General features: G+C 43.2%; 1 protein-coding gene across 1 annotated transcript in view; it reads left to right on the top strand.

Moving 5' to 3' along the window:
- The window catches only part of LOC115408749 (kelch domain-containing protein 8B-like), a 240,265-nt gene that overhangs the window by 158,105 nt on the left and 62,427 nt on the right, over window positions 1–19,733 (top strand). Inside the window, exon 3 of the mRNA XM_030119654.1 lies at window positions 19,548–19,712. Coding sequence (XP_029975514.1) covers window positions 19,548–19,712 — 165 coding nt within the window. The remainder of the gene's footprint in view (window positions 1–19,547; window positions 19,713–19,733) is intronic.

The raw sequence follows: 19,733 nt of genomic DNA, 5'->3' as shown, positions 1-19,733 counted from the left end.
AAAAACCCGTCCTCATTGTTTCTGAATACGCAGACAGAATATATTATGCTCTGCTCTGAATCAGGCCCAGAAAATTCAAACAGCAGTTAGCAAACAGAACGACTCATTACAGCTGCTCCCAATGTTTTCAGCAGCGGCTTTCTGGGAAATGTGACGAGTGAAGAGGTGCAACAAGCTTTTCCCAGCAGCAGGGTGAAGCAGTGTGGGGCGGCGGGGAGGAACTCCCTGTTTCTGCCCTCAGTCCAGTGAATAAAGGCAAACTGGAGACTGGTGCTGTGTGTTGTGTGCGTGTGTGTGTGTGCGTGTGTGTATGTGTGTGTGTGTGTGTGTGTGTGTGTGTAATTGATGTGTGACTGTAATTGATGTTCGCATGGTGCTTTGAATTGCATGTTTAAAATTCTAGTTTTGCATGTCGAGGCAGTTTTCAGCCTTAATGTGAAGCATTCATCAGTCCAAACAACCAGTCTGGAGATTGTTAACAGGGAATGAATTAAAGAGCAAAGCAGAACAGGACTGTACTAAAACTGGTCATTTTCACCTGGATGTTTCCAGTGGGACAGTGGGAGGGTCGACCATCTCTCCATGTCAGGTTTGGTCTTTTTAAACACTTTTTTCTAATTGTTGTCAAAAAGATCCCTGTATAAACTCCAAATTAAGTAAAGCTCGTCTTAAAAACAGAGAAAGAAATGCCATGGGATGTGCTTTTTCATTTTCATTTACATGGAATGAAACACTTTTAGTTCAATTCAACTTACATCCTGAGATTTGCCTGAACTTGGCGATGAGCTCCAGAGCAACAGGAAAACATGATTCTCCTTCACAGTATATTGCGTAACAACGGTCACAGAGAAAATAAGGGACAAGGTTGTCCCTGGAAAGAGATAATCTGTGTGAATGTCCTGCCCTTCACACTCCACCAGATTACTGGTCTGACTGAACAACGTTGGCAGTATCAAATATCTGATGGCTGCAGGGACATCCTTGTCTTGTCCCCCTGAAAAGAGAGAAATAATCTAATATCTTGTTCCTCTGAGGCTTGATGTGCTGTGTAAAGAATTTTAATCCAAGAACAGAAAGTCAGACTGAAGCCAAACCTCTGCAGTGCAACGAACAACTAGAATTATAGTCAATCTTATGGGATGCTTTTTGTGCATCTCAGGACTTTCTCAACATTGTCAGGTTGGTATAAGATTCAAAATACCTGAAGAAGATCTCTTGACAGCTGTCTGCCTTCAATAAAAAGAGTTTGGTCTGAATGGATGAAATTAGGCATCTTCTCAAACCAACCAGGTAAGAGTTTTATAGTAACGTACTGACTGGACGGTACGACTCACATTAAACCGATGTAAGTGATAAAGACATGGAGGTCTGTGTCTCGTCTGGGAAAGACTCTTGTTTTAACAGCACCTCTTCAAATACCTTCACTTGGATTAATTCTGTTGGAGCCCTGTCAGCGCCCGGTGCCTTTCTGACTGATAATCTCTGTTAGAATATTTCCTTCTGATTTTTAATTCTCTGATTCATTTTCACTCTGATCAATGTCTCCGTTTACACCACAGTGACAGACACACTGAAAACGCTGCAGTTAGCATGAAAGGTCACGAGGTCGCGCTGCTGGTTGTTTTTGTAATGAAACCACACAAACATACATGGAGTGAACAATATGCTGAAAACATTAACAGTCGAGTCGGTCATTTAGAGAGATGTTGAACTGGATGTGTTTCGACTAGAACATTCCCAGTATAGATAAAGAAACTGGAGCACAGACTGGGAGTCAGGCCACTCTGGAAGCCTCCATGTTTGTTCCTCGTGCACGAGCAGAAGAACCGTTCACCCCGCCGGTGAATGCAGTTTGTGCACTAACAGCACTATGTCGCCTCCGGCTGTCTCTGCAGTGGAGAGTAGCAAAGAACAGCTCCCCCTTCAGGACCAGTCAGGAATAAAGTGCTCTTTTCTTCCAGTGTGGTGTTTTGATTCAAGGAGCTGTGAGTGTGTGCTGTGGAGTTCAGTTTATTTTGTTTTACTGTCAGTCCTCTTTCTGTGCTCTGCTCCGGACCAGGAAAATGTGGACGTTCTGCCTTCTTTGGCTCTTTTTTTAATTGCTTCATCCACAGATTCCTGACGACAGCTGACTCAGCACAAAGCCTGTTGAATGAACACACGATGCAGTGAAGTCAGCGTCGCGGCGCCGTGGAGAGTTGGAGGGGTTCATCAGGACACAGATCAGGAAATTGAGGGTTCTGATAGGATTTCCTCCAGAGACAATACACTGCCAGATGTCAATACCAACCTTTTTTCCCTTGATGACGAGCGCTTTATCACTTGTCACTGAGATCGATGGCCGCTCGCCGCTGCCTCGTTGTGGATTCAAAGTGGGCTCCAAATCAATAAGAACAGAGCTTACCTTGTTTGTAGAGAGTGTGAAAGGAAAAGTTTCCTCACAGCGCTGCAGTTTTACTTTAGAAACTCCTCAGCAGAGGCAGTTTGAGGCGTTTCATCTGCAGTGTGTGACTCCTGTACTTCATGCTTTGGTTTATTGAGGATCTTTTCATTTTTATTCTGCACTAATCTGCTGAAAAACTCAGGTAGCAGAGTTTAAGTGGTGTTCCTATAAGGTGTTCTTTCCCAGTTACCTTCCACTTGAAGTAAAAGCAACCTGCCACTTCCATCCCTACATCCATCCATCCATTTATCCCTCCATCAGCCATCTATCCATCATTCAGTCAATCCAGCCAGAGTGACCGCTGTCGCCCTGGAGGAGGTTAATGTGCTTCACTGAGACATGACTGCTCTGAATGAGAACGTGACCATCACTGAGTCTCAGATATCGGACCGGGATTTCACCGGTGTTCTCATCATGGACAGTAATGATAAAATCTCACACATATATGAAGGAACCGTCTGCTGCTGACACTGACCTGCTCGCTGTTGGTCTGGTATCTTTGTCTTCTGCCCCTCACAGTGGTGTAAAGTGCAGCATGTGTCTCTCTGCCAGTTTATAAACTGAAGAATTGTCCATTTTTGCATCCATTAGTCTCTATCCCCGTTCATATTTCATCAATGGGAGCCTCAGAGACGCTGCCCTTTCATAACAGAGCGAACAGAGAGCGACACAAGCGTCTATATGCAGACAGTTACACTTCTGTCTTCTGCAGACTCACAAAGCTCATGGAGAAGCTCTTGCGATTGTGGTCACCGGTGCACTGTGCTGTCCCACACCACATGGAGCTTTAGCTTCGTCCATGTATACCTATGTATCACTGAAGTGTCTATTGGCTCATCATTATGATCGTTCTCCCTCCGGTATGAGTGTCAGTGTAGAAACAACGAGGTGGCTTCTTTCACCACATCTGTATTTTAACCAACCCGTTGTCATGACTGCCTGGAGGCTGCTGTGGCTCAGTAACACAGCTCGCTCTACAAAAAGTATGATGATAGTTTTCATTTCTAGAAGTTTTAGGCAGAAACTGCAGTTATGTTGGTTGGTAAAGTTTTCGTTCTTGCGATGTGAATTTCAGAGTCCTGTCAGGAAAATAACTGTTTCTGGATTCAAAGTGAGCCTTGCTGTTCAAAATGATAACTCTGATCCAGATATAAAGCTTTTCTTATAGGTTCATGAGCTTTTCCTGACATTTCTCTGGCAAAAAACACCAACTCAATAATCCCACACAACACTGCCTCAGCAGCTCTGGAAGATCTGTTGAACAGTATCTGGTGTTGACCAGCAGACCATCTGTTGATGCTGTTCAGTCCAGTATCAGTAATGCCAGTGTGAACAGAACGCAAACCAGGATTAAAATGCCTTTTCTGTCTGCCTTGGTTCAAATCGGGACTCCACAAGGCAAAACAGTCTCAGTGGTTTCATGTGTTTTAATTTGAAAAACAATGATGAGTTAAAAACTACCAGAAAGCCCAATATGATATCAGGAAGTTTTATTTTAGCCTCCTGAGAAAAGATAAGAAACGAAAAGTAGTGATGGCACTTTCCAACTGAACGCTGAGATTTGATGGTTCATTTAAAATGATGGAAGTGTCAAGAAATTCTCCACTCATCCCTAAATGCACTGCAGCTCCTCCAGAGATCCTGAACCCTGAAGAGCTCCGTGGAGAGATAACTAACCTGTGTGTTAAATACAGTTATCAGAATGAGCCAACGTGAGAAAACCACTGCTGAGGAAGAGAATCCGACTGTCAGACTGTCTGTTTGAAGAAGGAGCAGAAACTAAAGCAACGTTTCCATTATACCTCTGTTCATCTGGTCCAGCTCAACGTCTTCTCCACTCAGTCACATCCAGAGCTGCAAATCGACTTTTTAAAATTGTGTTTCAGCTCAAATTTCTTAAATCACAGTCTGCAGCGTCCGAAACGGCTCAGATTTCTTCATAATAGTAGTTTGATGCTTATTAAGCCCCAGAATTATAGATCTGAATCACTGCTTTAAATCTGTTAGTGGCTATTTTCAGAGCAGAGAAGGTTTGATTTTTTAATTTTTTTTCTATTTGTTCGATTCAGCCACAGCAGGCGATGCAGTAATAAAGGTTTTGTGCTGTCAGATTGGGAACTAAGTAAAATTGAGCCGACTGACAGCGGTGAATGAGATGGGAAGGTCAGAGAAGGAGCTGCTTTCAGGTCGCTGATGAGTCTGTCGAGGCTGCTGAGAGCTGTGAACCTGAAACTTGACAGGCGTTTGGCTGAAATCCAGTCCTTTAAAGGCTTTCTCTTTCCCTTTGGCTGTTCCTTTTCCATGACTCTCATCTCCTGCTTCAAATGGCCGAAACAACTGCTTAAAGAGCTGAAGAGCAAAACTACAAGGACAAAAATAGAAAAACAAAACTGCTCTTACTCTCAATCAATCAGTCAAGTTCATTTATATATCTGACTTTAACAGTTCAAAGTCCACAGGGTGACCGAAGGGCTTCACTGTGAGAAACAAGAGAATAACTTTAACAACGGACACAGGATTGCTCATGTCTACTGGAAAAAAAGCTTTAATCAAAAGAGGGAAAATTTAAGATGAGCAACATGATTGAATTTAAAATGATAAAACTGCTGAAAAGTAAACAGAAAAACATTAAAATGATAGTTTCATAACTACAATTCGGGAAACAAATAAATTCAACATAAGACATCCGTATTCCATTTATTGTATTCATAGCAAAATTATTTAAACACCTTTATGAGTTTTCACATTTGTGGCTGAAAACGTATTTTGTTTGGTTGAAAATGACAATAATGTTTCTCTTTTCTCATATAAAGGCTGCAGACGTCTGTTCAACACAGGAGCTTCTGTTTAATTCTCTGGATCATCTGAACATCGTCCTCAGTTTTCTGAACCTCTTCCATTGTGCAGCTCTCATCTCACTTTGTATCTTAAAAAGCAGAACATTGTAATCGCTGCAGCATGCTGGTTATTGCTGCATTCAGGTGTTGTTGCTAAGTTTCTTTTATTCTCTGTTGCGAGAAGATAAATTGATTGTGTTATTATGAAGTTGTGTTGAAGCTTCACGGTCGGATGACTCTTGGGATCTCACTCATCACACAGACATATCACCATGAAGGGTTGGACTTTCAGCGGCTTACGGAGGTCAAGATGGGAGAATAACGGTTACTAAAGATTCTCATGGACTGTGTAGAATTCCAGAAAGCATGTACAGCAAGATACAACTTTGGGTTTTAAGGTTGGTTTTGGCCTTTAATAAAATGACCAGGGCGTGTGTGTGTGTGTGTGTGTGTGTGTGTGTGTGTGTGTGTGTGTGTGTGTGTGTGTGTGTGTGTGTGTGTGTGTGCGTGCGTTCTCGTATTTCTATCCTTGTTGGGGCCAAATGTCCCCACAAGGATAGCAAAACGTGGAACGACGTGCCTTGTGGGGACCTTTTTCCGGTCCTAAGTAGGAGAAACAGTGTTTTCTTGACCATGTTGTTGTTACAGAAAAAAGTAAAAGTGCAAAAACATTTCTTTAGGGTTAGGCTTTGTTGTGGTGTGGGTTAGGGTTAGGGTAAGGGTCAGGGTTAGGGGCTAGACATGAATGGGAGTCAATGGACGGTCCCCACAAGGATAGAAATACAAGACTGAGCGTGCGTGCGTGTGTGTGCGTGTGTGTGTGTGCGCGCACGCGTGCGCGCGTTTTTCTATCCTTGTGGGGACCAAATGTCCCCACAAGGATAGAAACACCTGGCACGATGTGCCTTGTGGGGACCTTTTTCCGGTCCTAAGTAGGAGAAACAGTGTTTTCTTGACCATGTTGTTGTTACTGAAAAAAGTAAAAGTGCAAAAACATTTCTTTAGGGTTCGGCTGTGTTGTGGTGTGGGTTAGGGTTAGGGTAAGGGTCAGGGTTAGGGGCTAGACATGAATGGGAGTCAATGGACGGTCCCCACAAGGATAGAAATACAAGACTGAGCGTGTGTGTGTGTGTGTGTGTGTGTGTGTGTGTGTGTGTGTGTGTGTGTGTGTGTGTGTGTAACATTTCAAAGCTCTTGAAACTCGTCCAAATGAGCCAAAACGTGGCAGACATGAAAACTGGGACATTTCCTTCATTTGTACTTTTGTGAAATGAGCTCTGATTTCATCCTCATTAGTAAAGTTACCTTTATTGGACACACACCACGCTGTATGACATGAGGGGGAATGTGCCGCGCCTGTTCCACATCCTCATTTTGGGTTTATTGTTCTTCAGGCCAATATTGAGCCACTGCTTCAGACTTTTTCTCCACTTCAGTTTATTAAGAGATCAAAACTCTTTTTCTTCATTGTCACAGCTTTGATATTCAGCTAATAAAGTCACGGAGCTTGTTGGTGTCTGGAACGTCCTTGAGGAAGGTCACACCTGATCACATGGTTCACAAAAGGCTTTGTCTACTTTAAGGTGATTGTATTCATTTTGCACGACAAAGAAAATTATACTGACTCTATAATGATTCTTTCTAGAATTTTTAACCGTCTTCTGCAGCTTCCCATTGCTTTTATTTCTAAAGTTTGGGGGTTTTTCTGTAGGAGTGACGACGTCTTCAACATATGACTTGACTGTGATGTTTAATAGATCAGAGATCATCGAGGTCCACAGATCATGATCCCATTTAAATGCTGTCTTTGTTTCTAGAATATAATAGAAACATGTTTTTAGAGAAAGAGATCATTTCCCTCTAAAATGCAGGAAGTAGAAGTATGAAGGGTGATTTAGTGAAATTAGTTCACACAGTTGTTTTGAGGCAGCGGTCAGTTCTTGAAGTGAAAAGATGATTTAAAGTTATGTCAAACATTCTGGTTTATTTTGAATTTAAAACTCTATGTTGATTGAAAACCACCCTGCAGAGAGTGACCTCTGAAATGAGTCGTATTCGTCCCTGATCTTTAAGTGAGGCTTCTCGCAGTGGCGACGGCGTTTTGCAGCAGGAGCTGCAGCATTAACAGGCCGGGATCCGTGTGGATATAAGAGCTGTGGGGCATAATCACCACTGAAGGGTGAAATGAAGAGGTGAGAGGTGGGATTTATGGCGTGTAGCTCCTCATCTCAATGCAGCCGCCTCGAGTCCAGTCGGCCATGTTTCTCTGCTTCAGGCGCCGAACAACTAAAATCCCTCAGTGAGTCATTTATCACCTGTTATCTTCCCCTCTCTCTCTCTCTCTCTCTCTCTCTCTCTCTCTCTCTCTCTCTCTCTCTCTCTCTCTCTCTCTCTCCCATGTTAAACACACTTTATTCAAGCATCATTGATGTTAAATGTAAAATGACTGAACCGCTACATCAGAGCTACACTTTAAAGCGATACTTCAACATTTTGGCAAATTGGCCCATTTAGCGCAATAACTTATTCATTTCGAACAGCATACTTACTTTTTTTGTGAGGGCGAGCTGTTGTTTATTCAGAGGTGAGTCGGGGAAGGTTTTCAGGACGGACACAATGAAAATGGATGGTATTTTTGGTTCCCCTCGTCAAACTCATCAACTACACAATCCAACAACCCCAAAACACTTTGGTGGACACGTTATAATCCACACATTCACTACGCTGCAGTGCAGCTGATTCCAATGAGGGCTCATTACTGGGCTTTTTAACAAAAACACCAGATCAGAGAGCTGAAACGTGCAGGCCTGGAGTTCTGGAGGAAACACGCTGTCTGGAAAACTTCAGGTGGAAGTGAAGTTTTGTTTCTAAAGACAGCAGCTTGGTTTGTGATTTCCTGCCATGATTCTGATTCAGCCGTCACAAGGCTGTGGAGCCTCTTCAGGAACTGACGCACTTTACTTACAGTGATCTTTTGTACAAAAACTATCAACTTCAATTTAAAGTACTTCCAGACCTGCTCAAGTCTCATTTGCAGCGCTCGCTTTAGTGGGCGGAGCCAAATGTTTCATTCACTCTCCTTCTTTAATCTCACTTATCCAGTCGTAGTGTGGATGATTATGAAGATTTAAATACGAGAGGCGAGACTTCAGTGCTTTAATTCTGATTTGATTTCGATTTGATTTCGAATTCCCAGAAAAATATACAATGAGAAACGTATCGTATTCAATCTCAGTTTACATTCAGAACAACACAGAACATTTGTCAGTGTAAGATTTCCTGGTGCACCGATTACAATGATACAACTCAGCTGATGGCTGATGGAAGCTGAATTTGATTTAAAAAACTAACAGATGGAAAACTGGATAAATGCATGGTTTTGTGCAACACAGCCTTGTTTCAATAATAATACTACTAATAATAATACACTCATGGAGTAAACTATATTTTCAGTTTGTTCTTTTACTCTTTGATTTCTGTGGCATTGGCAGAATCTTTTAGAGCTGACTGATCTCTGCTTTCTCTTGTAAACTCCGTCCGCTGTGTATGATGTGGATCTTTAATTGTCTCAATAAACGGATGTGTTTCGGTGTTGACCAGCGCTGCTGACATGACTGATGTTTCTTGTGTCTCCGTTCCCTTCCCTCTGAGCTGCTCCGTGGTTTTCTTCCCCCTCGTTTGTCCACATCGTCCACTGTCGGTGCGTCACAGAAAGCTATCTATAGCAGCAGCAAACTATTCCTGTACTTGGCTGATGCCCGGCCTTCGCCCACGCTCCTACCTTTCATCAGGGCTGCAGGAGAGTGTGTGGACTTTCAGCTGCAGTGTGGAAATCTTCACACCAGAATCAGTCATTGTCATCTTTTTCTTTTTATCATTGTGAATCGAATGCATGAAGACGAAAACTTTTAACTGAGTTTTTGAAAATTACTTTCTGTTGGTTTGTCTTTCTTAAAATGTCAATAACAACAATTCATGTTTATTGTCTCCGTCAAAAAGGCATAATTCTGGAATCTGAAGATAATAAAGTGATTATAATGTATGTTTCCTCAGGACTTTGTTAAATAACCATTTATCCTCCATGCGATGGAGACACAGGTGTGTTTTCAGGGTGATTGTCACTGCTGAGCTGTGAGATGAGACGGATGTGTTGGTACACTCAGCCTCTCCGTGATCATGTATTCTCAGGAGCTCTCTCATGGTGTGGGAAGCAAAGTCACAGTTTCTGGAAATGAGGAATTTGAAAATAACAGTTATTATGAACACCGTCCATTTCCTGTTGCTGCATCTTCCTCCTGCAGCACATTGAACCCCACTGAGGAGCTCGCTTTGCCACCAGCAGCTTGTAAACAAGCACATTTAACCTCTGAGCTGCTGGCGTCTATTCTACCTGCCGAGGGAGTTCAGACTCTCCGCTGTTTTTCTCTGGCCACATTCTGGAGGAATTGTACTTTTTCCATACAAGACAGGTGGACGAAGGAACAAACTTGTTTTCCCACAAAGGTGCAAAAAAACCAAGAAAATGGTTTAAACAATTCAGAAAGTTTGTATTTACCAACGTCATGGTTTGACTGAGACCCAGGAGTCTGTTGTTTCATCGTCTCTCTGTAGACACGTACGGCCTGATGCCAGCAAAGAGAGCTCCAGGTGCCAAAGGTCAAAGGTTACTCAAAGAAACCGATGTATCAGGAGTCAAACGTGGCTCAGTTGACTGTGGGTGGAATGGTGGATGGTGGAACCAAGTTCTAACCAAACAGTCAACAAATGCTTCACATTTTTTTAAATTTCGGTTTTGTGTTTTTCTCCTTGCTTGTGGTAAAGACCTCTCAGGTTTGATATTTATGTTCGATCCATCTCTGCCGGGTCTTCATGCTGCAGCTGGAACAGAGTGAAGCTGTTGGTAAGAAGCTGCTCTTCTCTCCAGACCGAGGCAGAGAAGGAGATCTCTGCTCTTTTATTCAAGTCTGTTTCTCCAAAAATCATCCGACTTCTCTGCATTTGATGAATCCACTTTGCTGTGGGGGCCGTGGGCAGGTGAAGGGTCTCACAGGACCATCGACTGACCTGCAGCCCTAAACACAGCGCTGCAGTGTGTCAGTGTGTGTCAGTGTGTGTCAGTCTCCGTCTGTGTTTCCCTCAGTCTGCAGCAGCAGCTCGCCGTCATCCCTCCATCTCATCTCAGCCACAGATGTTCTGAGTTGACTGGCTTCAGATGTCTGCAGGAAACTGTGGTCAGTGAAGGGGGAGTTGAATAAGACGTCAGTCACTTCCAAGGTTGGCTGTCAGGTCGTGTTTCTCCTCTCTCTGATTCTTCACCAGTGTTCTTTGAAGGCTAGAAAAGAATAGAGATGAAATACTTCAGTAATCCAGAATAGCATTGCTCCCAAAGTACAGTATCTACACAGAGTTTCTATTTCTATTTGCTTCAGATAGAATGGAATATTAAATACGTTAATGTGACATGTGCATGCAGGAGGGACGGGAGTTTGTGAAACTTTAAATGAGAGTAACACTCATCTCAAGCACAGTCGGAGAAAGAAGCAGAGCAGGTGGACTTTATGTCTCTGAACCGTGCTGCCACACATGATCACAAATGCTTTTACACATTTGTGATTCAGAGTTGTGATGCTCATAAATGAAAGACTGTCCTGTACCGTGGGAGACCACTCACTGGTGGCTTGATTGCGTGTGTGTGTGTGTTTAGATTGCCTATTGATGAAATTTGGTGCGCCGTCTGCGTTGATCAGTCCCCAGCCTGTGTCCCAGCAGCAGGTCTACTCTGCTGATCCACGGCCGCCGCCTGGCTTCTTCTGCAGCCTCAGCAGTGAACCTGGTGGACTTCCTGTTTCCCGGTGAGACCCCGGAGTGTGACGACTCAGACCCTCAGCTTCCCTCCTTCAGAGGCTCTCAGCAGGTTTTCCAGCCTTGCCTCTTGCACTCATCCTCCAGCAGGCCTGGGGCGGCTGAGGCTGAGTTGGTACAGTCGATCAGAAGGTTGCAGATTCAATTCACCATCTCCCCCTGCCCTTGAGCAAGACTCTGAACCCCAAACTGCTCTCATTGGATAGATAGAGGGTCTTCCATGGCAGCTGCAGCCAAAAGTTAAAGGAGAGAGGAACAATGCAGGGAAGAGTAAAAAAGGAATGAAAGAAAAACAAGCAGCACATCTGAAGAGAGTGTGAGTCAGAGCATCGATCCCTGTAAAGATAAAGAGCCCAGCCCTCCTGGGTCTGGAGGTGAACCATGCTGACTATTGACCAGCGTTCATTAGAAGGAGTGCAGCGGCCTTTAAGCGTCCCTGTGGGAGGTTGAGTCCTTTCTGTCACAGAAGAAGGAAATACTGCCGTCACAGTTTTAAGAGGCAGCTCTGCTCCTGCTGGTTTGTGTGAAATTGGTAGAAACTGCTCCTCTGCTCCATTTCCTCAGTTTCCTTTTCAACCCTGATCAGACCAAAGCAAGGAAGGACCGGCCGTGGAAACTGAACTTTTCTTTTTATGACTGGTAGATGGAGCGACCACAGGTTAGGTAACATCAGATCTTTATTTGGGTTTTCACAATAAAAGCCCTGACAACCATTTAGCCAAAAAGTTGGTCAACAAAGTTGTTGTGTGATGTTCCTGTTTTTTAATTGTCTTTTAAACTGTTTCAATGGTTTTCATCTTGTTTTATCCATCAATCTCTCCTCCCATTTCAAGTTTTCTGACTTTGGATTCATGTCCTTCTCGGTGCTCTCTCACCTCTCTTAGCCTTGATTTGTGTTTCTGTGGTTCTCGTAATTCTTCGCTTTGACTTTCATTTACATTGAAATGGATCTGCGTCACATGAATGACGGAAGAAAAGATGGAAAGATGGCTATTTTACACTGACATGTGTGAGCTCTCACAAAGAACGTGTGTGTGTGTGTGTGTGTGTGTGTGTGTGTGTGTTCATAAAGCTGTTTCTCAGCTGTTCCACCTTTTTTACTCCAGCTGTCTGAGCGAATGCCGCTGAGGTGGAATGATGGATCGTTCTGTTCCAGCACGCTGTATTTATCAGACTCAGTATCTGACCGAGTGTTCCGTCTCTCCAGAGGAGAGAAGGCACAGCAGGATTACTAAGCCAGCGAGTTACAGGTGGCCAAAGTCTGCTGCAACAAGCTAACAGCTGGTAAATAAATAAACCAGCAGGTGGCGTCAGCTGGGATATTTGTGAAATGCAAGAAAGCAGCAGTGAAGTTTAAGTTAACCTGCTGAAATAACTCTAAAGTATCATGAAGAGGACAGTCATCATTTATCTCGGAGGAGCTCAGAGCAGAATGCAGGAAGCAGTCAGACTGAGGCTGACGTGATGGAGAGAATCTGGAAGGCTTGTCGGATCGATGACGGGTGAGACGCCTTCAGTCCAACCAGGAGGAAACCCTGAGGTTCGCTCAGCACCAGCTGAACACATGAGATCTCTTCTGGCTCGGTGTTCATGAGGAGAGTCTGGACCTCCATGAAGCTGAAGCACTTTAGATAAATAAACCGACTGAGAGGGGATGGTCACCAGAAAGCCCAGCAGGCGACTGCAGTTCTTCATAAATGTATTTTACAGAGGAGATTAACTGCACTGAAAATAGTTTTAAAAGCTGTCCTGCTGCTCTAACTTTTATTTATTCACCTTTGGCTTTGCTGTCATTTCTCTCTCCATTCATGTTCAGTGTGTTTAATCCAGACTGAACTGAGACTCAGGAGGCTCCACAAAGAGCCTGGTGACTCCTCTCTGGTCAGATTAACCTTCAGAGGTCAGCAGGTCGGTGGTAAATGTTTGAAAAGGAAGCAAACCCTGAAGAAAACCCACAGATTCAACATGTCTGACAGCCTGAGTGTTTCGGATCCCCAGTGGGCCTAATGAACCGCAGGACGGAGCAGACTGATTGAAGGTGATTTAATATTCAATCTTTAAGTCATTTAAAGTAATTTTTCAGCTTTACATTGAGCTGTTTTGTGCTTCAAGAAATAAGGGATATAAAAAAGAAACGAGTGTTCAGGAAAAAGAGTCAGTGTCATTGATTGTTATCTTTTAGGCCTCAGAAATTACTGAAGAATATTTTAAAGCATTAGTGGTTAAAATACCTCATTTTTTGCAGCTGATTTTCTGACGACACTAAAAGAAACAGTAATAGTTATATAAGACAAAAGCTTTGTCAGTAAAGTCATGAAAACCTCAGCTGCTGACAGGGATCAGTAAAACTTCTCTAAAACAAGAGCAGCTTTGCAGTTGTTGACAGCATGTATTGTTGCTTTGATTTACTTCTGTTTTATATATCTGCACTTTAATTACTTCATAGTAGTTGAGGAATAACATGCTGTGAGGCGAGAGCAGCACGAAGCTCCGATTCACTTTATTACAAATTATTAAGGCTGCTTCAAATCAAGAATCAAAGAATTTCCTGATAAAATAAAGTATTTATAAAGATAATAATAATAATAATAATAATAATAATAATAATAATAAAAAATAGACAAAGTTTTGCTGTTCTACTCTCTTGAAAAGACAGTGTCTGGTAAATGTCACGTCGCTGCAATTCCTCCATTGAGATCTCACGTTAGAATCCAGTTTAATGCTTGATTCAGTCTTCAACCTGCTGCAGTACTCTGGAGGTTTGCATTTTGCGTCTTGCATCGTGTTTCCATTGTGAGTTCGTCCCATTAACAGAGGCCTGCAGGTTTTATCTTCCACTGAGTTCAGTGGGATCACATCTGGCTGGAAGCTTCGTCTTTATGAACTGTCTGTTCTTCTCTCACCAGACGGTTAAAGAGCTTCAGCAGTGTCAAACATGAGGGTGTCTGGCTAGCACTGCTGATCAGCAGCCATGGTGCATGATGGAGTTATTGGATATCTGGGTCCAAACTGCTCGGAGTAGTCGCATAAAGATCCGTAGACCCCCCAGAGAGCTCGGCCCCTCAGCGTACAGTCTGCTGTACACACTGCACTGTGGGTGTTGTAGCATCCTGGAGCCTTCAGGGCTGTTGGAGAAGTGCGTAGCGTCAACTCAGAGGCTGTGCAGCAAGGAATATCCTCCACATGTTGCTTGTGCATGGAGAGCAAATTAGCCTTTATGACATTTAATGAGCGCTGGCTAAAGGTTCGTACTTGTTCTGGTCCTTTGAGAAAGTGGAAGCATCCATCATGGACATGATGAGGTTGTGTGTTGCTCCACTGGAGTAATTGTACATCAGTTTTGTTTCTCTTTTTCTGACACAGCCGACATGCCTTCTTTTCATTTTCTTGGAGAAATATTATGACAAACCGGTCCGGCGAGACGGCGTCTCTGATTTACTGCTGCAGGGAGGAGGACTGTCACTGAGTGGATTGAACATGCTCGTAATTTCTGGAGAGAACACTAATCAAGAGATATTTCTGATGCCACCTTTGAGGGGGGAACATTTAGCACGGTACTAACTGCAGCGAACCAAAGCCTCGTGAGGCTTATTAGACTGGAAACAGAAATTTGAAGATGTTTTGTTTCCACTTCGAAGAGCTTCCAGTACGAAGGATCAGAGGGAGAAAAATAAGGTGAGAGGACGCCGTCAGTTTAACCTCATGGGAGGAAAAAGGTTGAAAATGATGAATAAAGTGAAAGAAACAGCAAGAAGCAACAGGAACAGCTGGAAGAATGAAGGATGGAAGACAGGAAGGAAAACAGAACGATCAAAGCAAAAAGCAGCCGACAAAATATCGATTGCTGCCATTTTTATTTCTTTTGCTTTCTAAACGCGTCTTCCATCTTTTTCTAGATAGTTCCTCAGTGCTCTGACGACGGCTCTCTCTCCAAAGACCGACCGACCAATCGGCCGGTCTGGAGGTTACGCCGTGGTTGCCATGGAGTCTCCCAGGTGACCGGCAGAGGAGGATAGAATGGTTCCCTTAATTAGAGGAGATTTTCTGCGATTAGAGAGCACACACACACACACACACACACACACACACACACACACACACACACACACACACACACACACACACACACACACACACACACACACACACACACGGTGGTCGTGGCACACTGCAGGTCATTCATTCACTCAGCCAAACCAGAGATTGTTCCATATCGATCGTCACGTCACACTGCAGGTATTTTTAGATTTGAACAGTTACTTAAAATTGTTGACTTGTCTTTTTTGCTGTATTCAGCTCGAACATTTCCTTAATGATTTTTTAAAGAGCTGTAATGACTGAAACACGAGGAGTAGCGGGAAGTGTGGAGAAATACCAAGACGTTCAAGCAGCTGACACATAAAGCACAGAGATTTCTTTTGTTGTTGTGTTGAACATGAAATCTGTCCTGATCTGCTCTGATTGCGATGGCAGCAGAGAAGATTTATTGGTCCCAGACCAGGTCCGGAGCGATCCTGGCCATGGTAGAACATGTAGAATGTTCAGAACCTGTCACATGGGACACCTGCTGAACAACGTTAGCAACAGGTCTTTGTTTGCGGCGGCCCGGTCCAGGACCGGGCAGAGTGCTGGACGATCCAGGACTTTTGGTCCTGAAGGGAGAATTTAATCCATCAGGAAGATTACAAAATAAAAGAGGGAGTGACAGACAGGGGAGGGATGCAGATGCAGCTTTGACACAGTGGAAGAAAATCCAACACATTTGTCTGACAAGTAAGATTCAGTCTGATGCTTCTTTACATATTCTTGCTGTCGCCTCTAATGAAAGAAAAGGTGTTTGAAGCCTGCATTTCTGATTTATTACCGCAGCACCTTCCCCCAGAGAGCGCATTTAATAGGAAACTTTTAGATATCCGAGCTCTCCTGTGGGCATGTGAGTGATTCTTTTTCCTCCTCAGGTTTAATCTCAGTGAAAACAGGTTTTCATTTCATTGTACCTGCAGTGGCTTTTTGTATTACTGTGACATTGGACTTTTCCAAAGTCTAAAAGCTCCAGTGAAAGTAATTTGCTGTGACTGACAGCTGGTAGTTATTTTCTCTGTCGTGTGAAACTGATTCACTCAGAATGGAGAATCATTTCAATAATTAGTGTCTTTTGGATTTTCCCCCTTTTTGACCCAGAAATGCTGCAGAATGCAGGTTTCTGTTAAATCCCTCTCCAGCTCTGCGCCTCTGGCTTTTAATTCCACTAAAGACGAAGCGAAGCGTCCAAAGGTCGCCCGTGAAAACTGAAATCATTTCTCTTTGTTCTCTGCTGAGTGCACATCTGTCCATCGGTTTTGGGATGTCAGAGCAAAAGATAAAAATCCATTAGAAAGCCATTAGTGAGAAGAGCGGGGAGGCTGTGTAGGACACACCACACTGCATACACACACCTGCACACACACTTCATTGCTGCTGATGTTATTGTCTTCATCTCCTGTTGTAATCTGTCATTTAACCAGTAACACAGCAGTAATTACACCTCAGGAGAACGACAACCACACACCTCTGCCAGCGTCTGTTCTCTGAGCCTCGATGTGTTTTTTCTTCTTCCTCCTGCTGTGAGATAAACAATCGCTCTAATGCAGGAATCACTGAATGAGTCGTCCTGCGCTGGAATAATCAGGCCTGCCAGCAAGTCAACAACTCTCTGATTGCTTCTGTAGAAAGGAGAGAAACACACTTTGATGGATAATAACTACGTTTAAGCTGCAACGTAGGAATTTTACAGTATTGTCTTTTAGATCAAAGACCTCACAAAATGTAAAAAAAGTAAATGAAATAAAAACACGCCTCTCCAGAATCAGGCGTCACAGCTGTGAAGTGAATTCCTGCTGCATTTATAAGACAACAGAAACAAAAGCCCCATCACATCAAGGCTTTTCTCAGCAGTTGTGAACTTTAAAAAACATGAGTTAATTATAATTCTATATCATATGTAAGTATGACATCATATAATTATAGATATCGGCATTAGTTTGAGCTTCATTATATAAAATGTATCTCATGAATTAATTCTTTAGAGTTTAGTAGCAATTTGTCATTACATCAGCTTTAACATTCAACATTAAATATTTTAGGGGAAGATGCTGACATCTCATTTTTCTCAGTAATGTTACGTTCATGACCCCAAATAGCATCTTTAGAAGCGTGCTAATATGAATACTGTCAGTGAGGTGACACTCGCACATTTTCACTCTGTATTAAATGGGAATTGAAATAGTTTTGAAGTAAATTTCTCCATTTGAGAAGCAAATTTGAGTTTTCTTTAAAAGCCTTTAGCTGGACGGTTTATGGTGTTCAGTGTCCTGGAATTACATAAAAAGGTTTTCTTTACCTCTTCACTCCTTCAATACTTCTGACAAAACTAGAAAACAATCATTTAAGACCCGCAGGAAACAGTCTGAGGTGAATCGTACATGTGCTAATGATCAAATATCATGACAGGCTGAGTCCAAACCAGGTGATGTGATTTCCTCCAGTTCAACAAAAACGCCTCGATGCAAACCTTCATTTTTCAAATGTAAATAGCTTTGTTGCTAATTGTACTCTGCTGAGGAAATGTGACGTTTCCTCAGTAACTGGTTCAACTTTCACCGATCCTCCTGATTTTAACAGCTGTAACACAGAATTTATTATGTTTTCATAACATGATCAAACCAGGACTTCTGACCAGGACCCTGGAGCCTCACCTGTGTATAAGAGCTGTGACACAGTGGAGATTTAGGCTGAAGCAGGTGAAGTACTGAGTGAGGTTTATAAGAAACTGTGTTTAGATACTTCAGATCAAGTGTTTTGTTTCACTTCACCTCCTCCAGCCCCTCAGCTTCCTCCTGGTTGTTCAGTTTGACTCGAAATACTGGTCTGAAAATAACAAAATGCTCATCAATCTGCTCTTTTCATTCAGATCTTAGTAAATATTTAAAGCTTGGCGCATTTTTTAAGTAACTCCATTCATCTGAAGGTCATCTAGTTGAGTTTTTGGACTTGAATTTTGGTCTGTTGAAGCTGCAGATTTTCCATAAGGCCCCTGATCAGGTTTAAGGGAAAGTGAGTTTATTTCTGCCGCACCATTCTTACACAAGGCAAATCAAAGTGATTCACAGCGAAAAAGAAACAAAATTATATTAAAATCGTCGAAACAGAACAGGGCACCAGAAAACAAAAGAGCAATTAAAAGAAAAAAAGGCAATTCAAAAAGGAGATAAAATAATTCAGCAATTTAAACTGGAGCAAATAAAAAATAACTTGGAATAGTGTGTTTTGAGCTCTTCTGGTGTTTGGCGTCCCAGATCAGCCACAAATAAGACGTGCTCTCTTCAGAGGTTCTGTTCTTCTTCTCTGTGAACATTTAATGATCAGTGTGGACTCATTTTCATGCTTTATGCACTGGATGGATCCAAATCCCAATTAAAATGTTTCCTGTGTTGGTGACGGCTCTCAGGGCTGATGAGAAGAACACACAGTGTGGAGTTCTTCAGTGAAGCAGCCTCCATGGTCCTCTCCACGGTTCAGGATCCTCGTGAAGCTCGTCTGCTCCTCCACCCTCACCGTCTTCCTGCTTTATGCAGCTGCTGTGCTGCTGGCTTCAAGCACAACAGTGAGATTGGATTTACTGAGTGATAACTGCCCGGGTGCGTGAGGATTGCTGCGCTGCGAGTGACAGATTTATTAGCGCTTCCCTCCTCACAGTTTTAGTCACAGCTCTGCGGGTTCGTCATCTGTCGGGGGGGTGGAGACGCTCTCCCTCAGCCTGCATCACGTTTCACTTGTCACAGTTTCCAAAGTGCAAATGGGCCGTTAATCTGGATTCCTCTTGCTCCGCTGCTTCCTTTCGGTTCCATCCTCCTCCTCTTTCTTCTGCCTGCTGTTTTTCAGCAGAAGTTCCAGGTTTGCTTACTCGGCACTTTCCTTTCTGGATCGTCTCTTGACAGTGCAGGATTTGGAACTGTCCTGAAAAAAGAAGCTTTTTATGAAATGGGAAGAAATCTGCAGATTGTTCAAACAACTGGAGATGGAGGAGACGGATAACTTCCATGACAGGGAGACCACAAACACAAACTTCACCTGCATTAACAATCAGCATGAGTTCTTTAAATGCTGTGAACTGCATCAAACAAGCCTCAGTTTAGACATCAGTGTTATCTTCAGCTTCTGCATTGTTGAAAATTTGGCTTTCAGAAAGGTTTTGATGGTGGAGATTACTCTGAATCTCGTGCCTTTCTTTCATGTGTTTTTTAATTGGAATCCATGAGCCTCGTAAAGAAAATGTTTCTGGTTTCACCTCGATGTTTCACAGACAGACTGAGCAGAAATCCTCCTGATGAGAGTTAAACTAAGTGTCGGCTGTCTCTCCTGTGCAGATGGGAAGGTGTACGCGTTGGGCGGGATGGGAGCAGACACCGCCCCGCAGGCCCTGGTCAGAGTGTACGAGGCGGAGAAGGACCAGTGGCAGGCCACGACCTCCATGCCCACGCCGCGGTACGGAGCCACGCCCTTCGTCAGAGGGAACAAGATCTACATGATGGGTAAGAATCCGTCTGCTGCGG

The sequence above is a fragment of the Salarias fasciatus genome, chromosome 20 (genome assembly GCF_902148845.1).
Source record: "Salarias fasciatus chromosome 20, fSalaFa1.1, whole genome shotgun sequence".
NCBI classification, from domain to species: domain Eukaryota; kingdom Metazoa; phylum Chordata; class Actinopteri; order Blenniiformes; family Blenniidae; genus Salarias; species Salarias fasciatus.
Note: the sequence above shows the minus strand (reverse complement) of the source record. Positions and strands in the feature narration are given on the sequence as shown.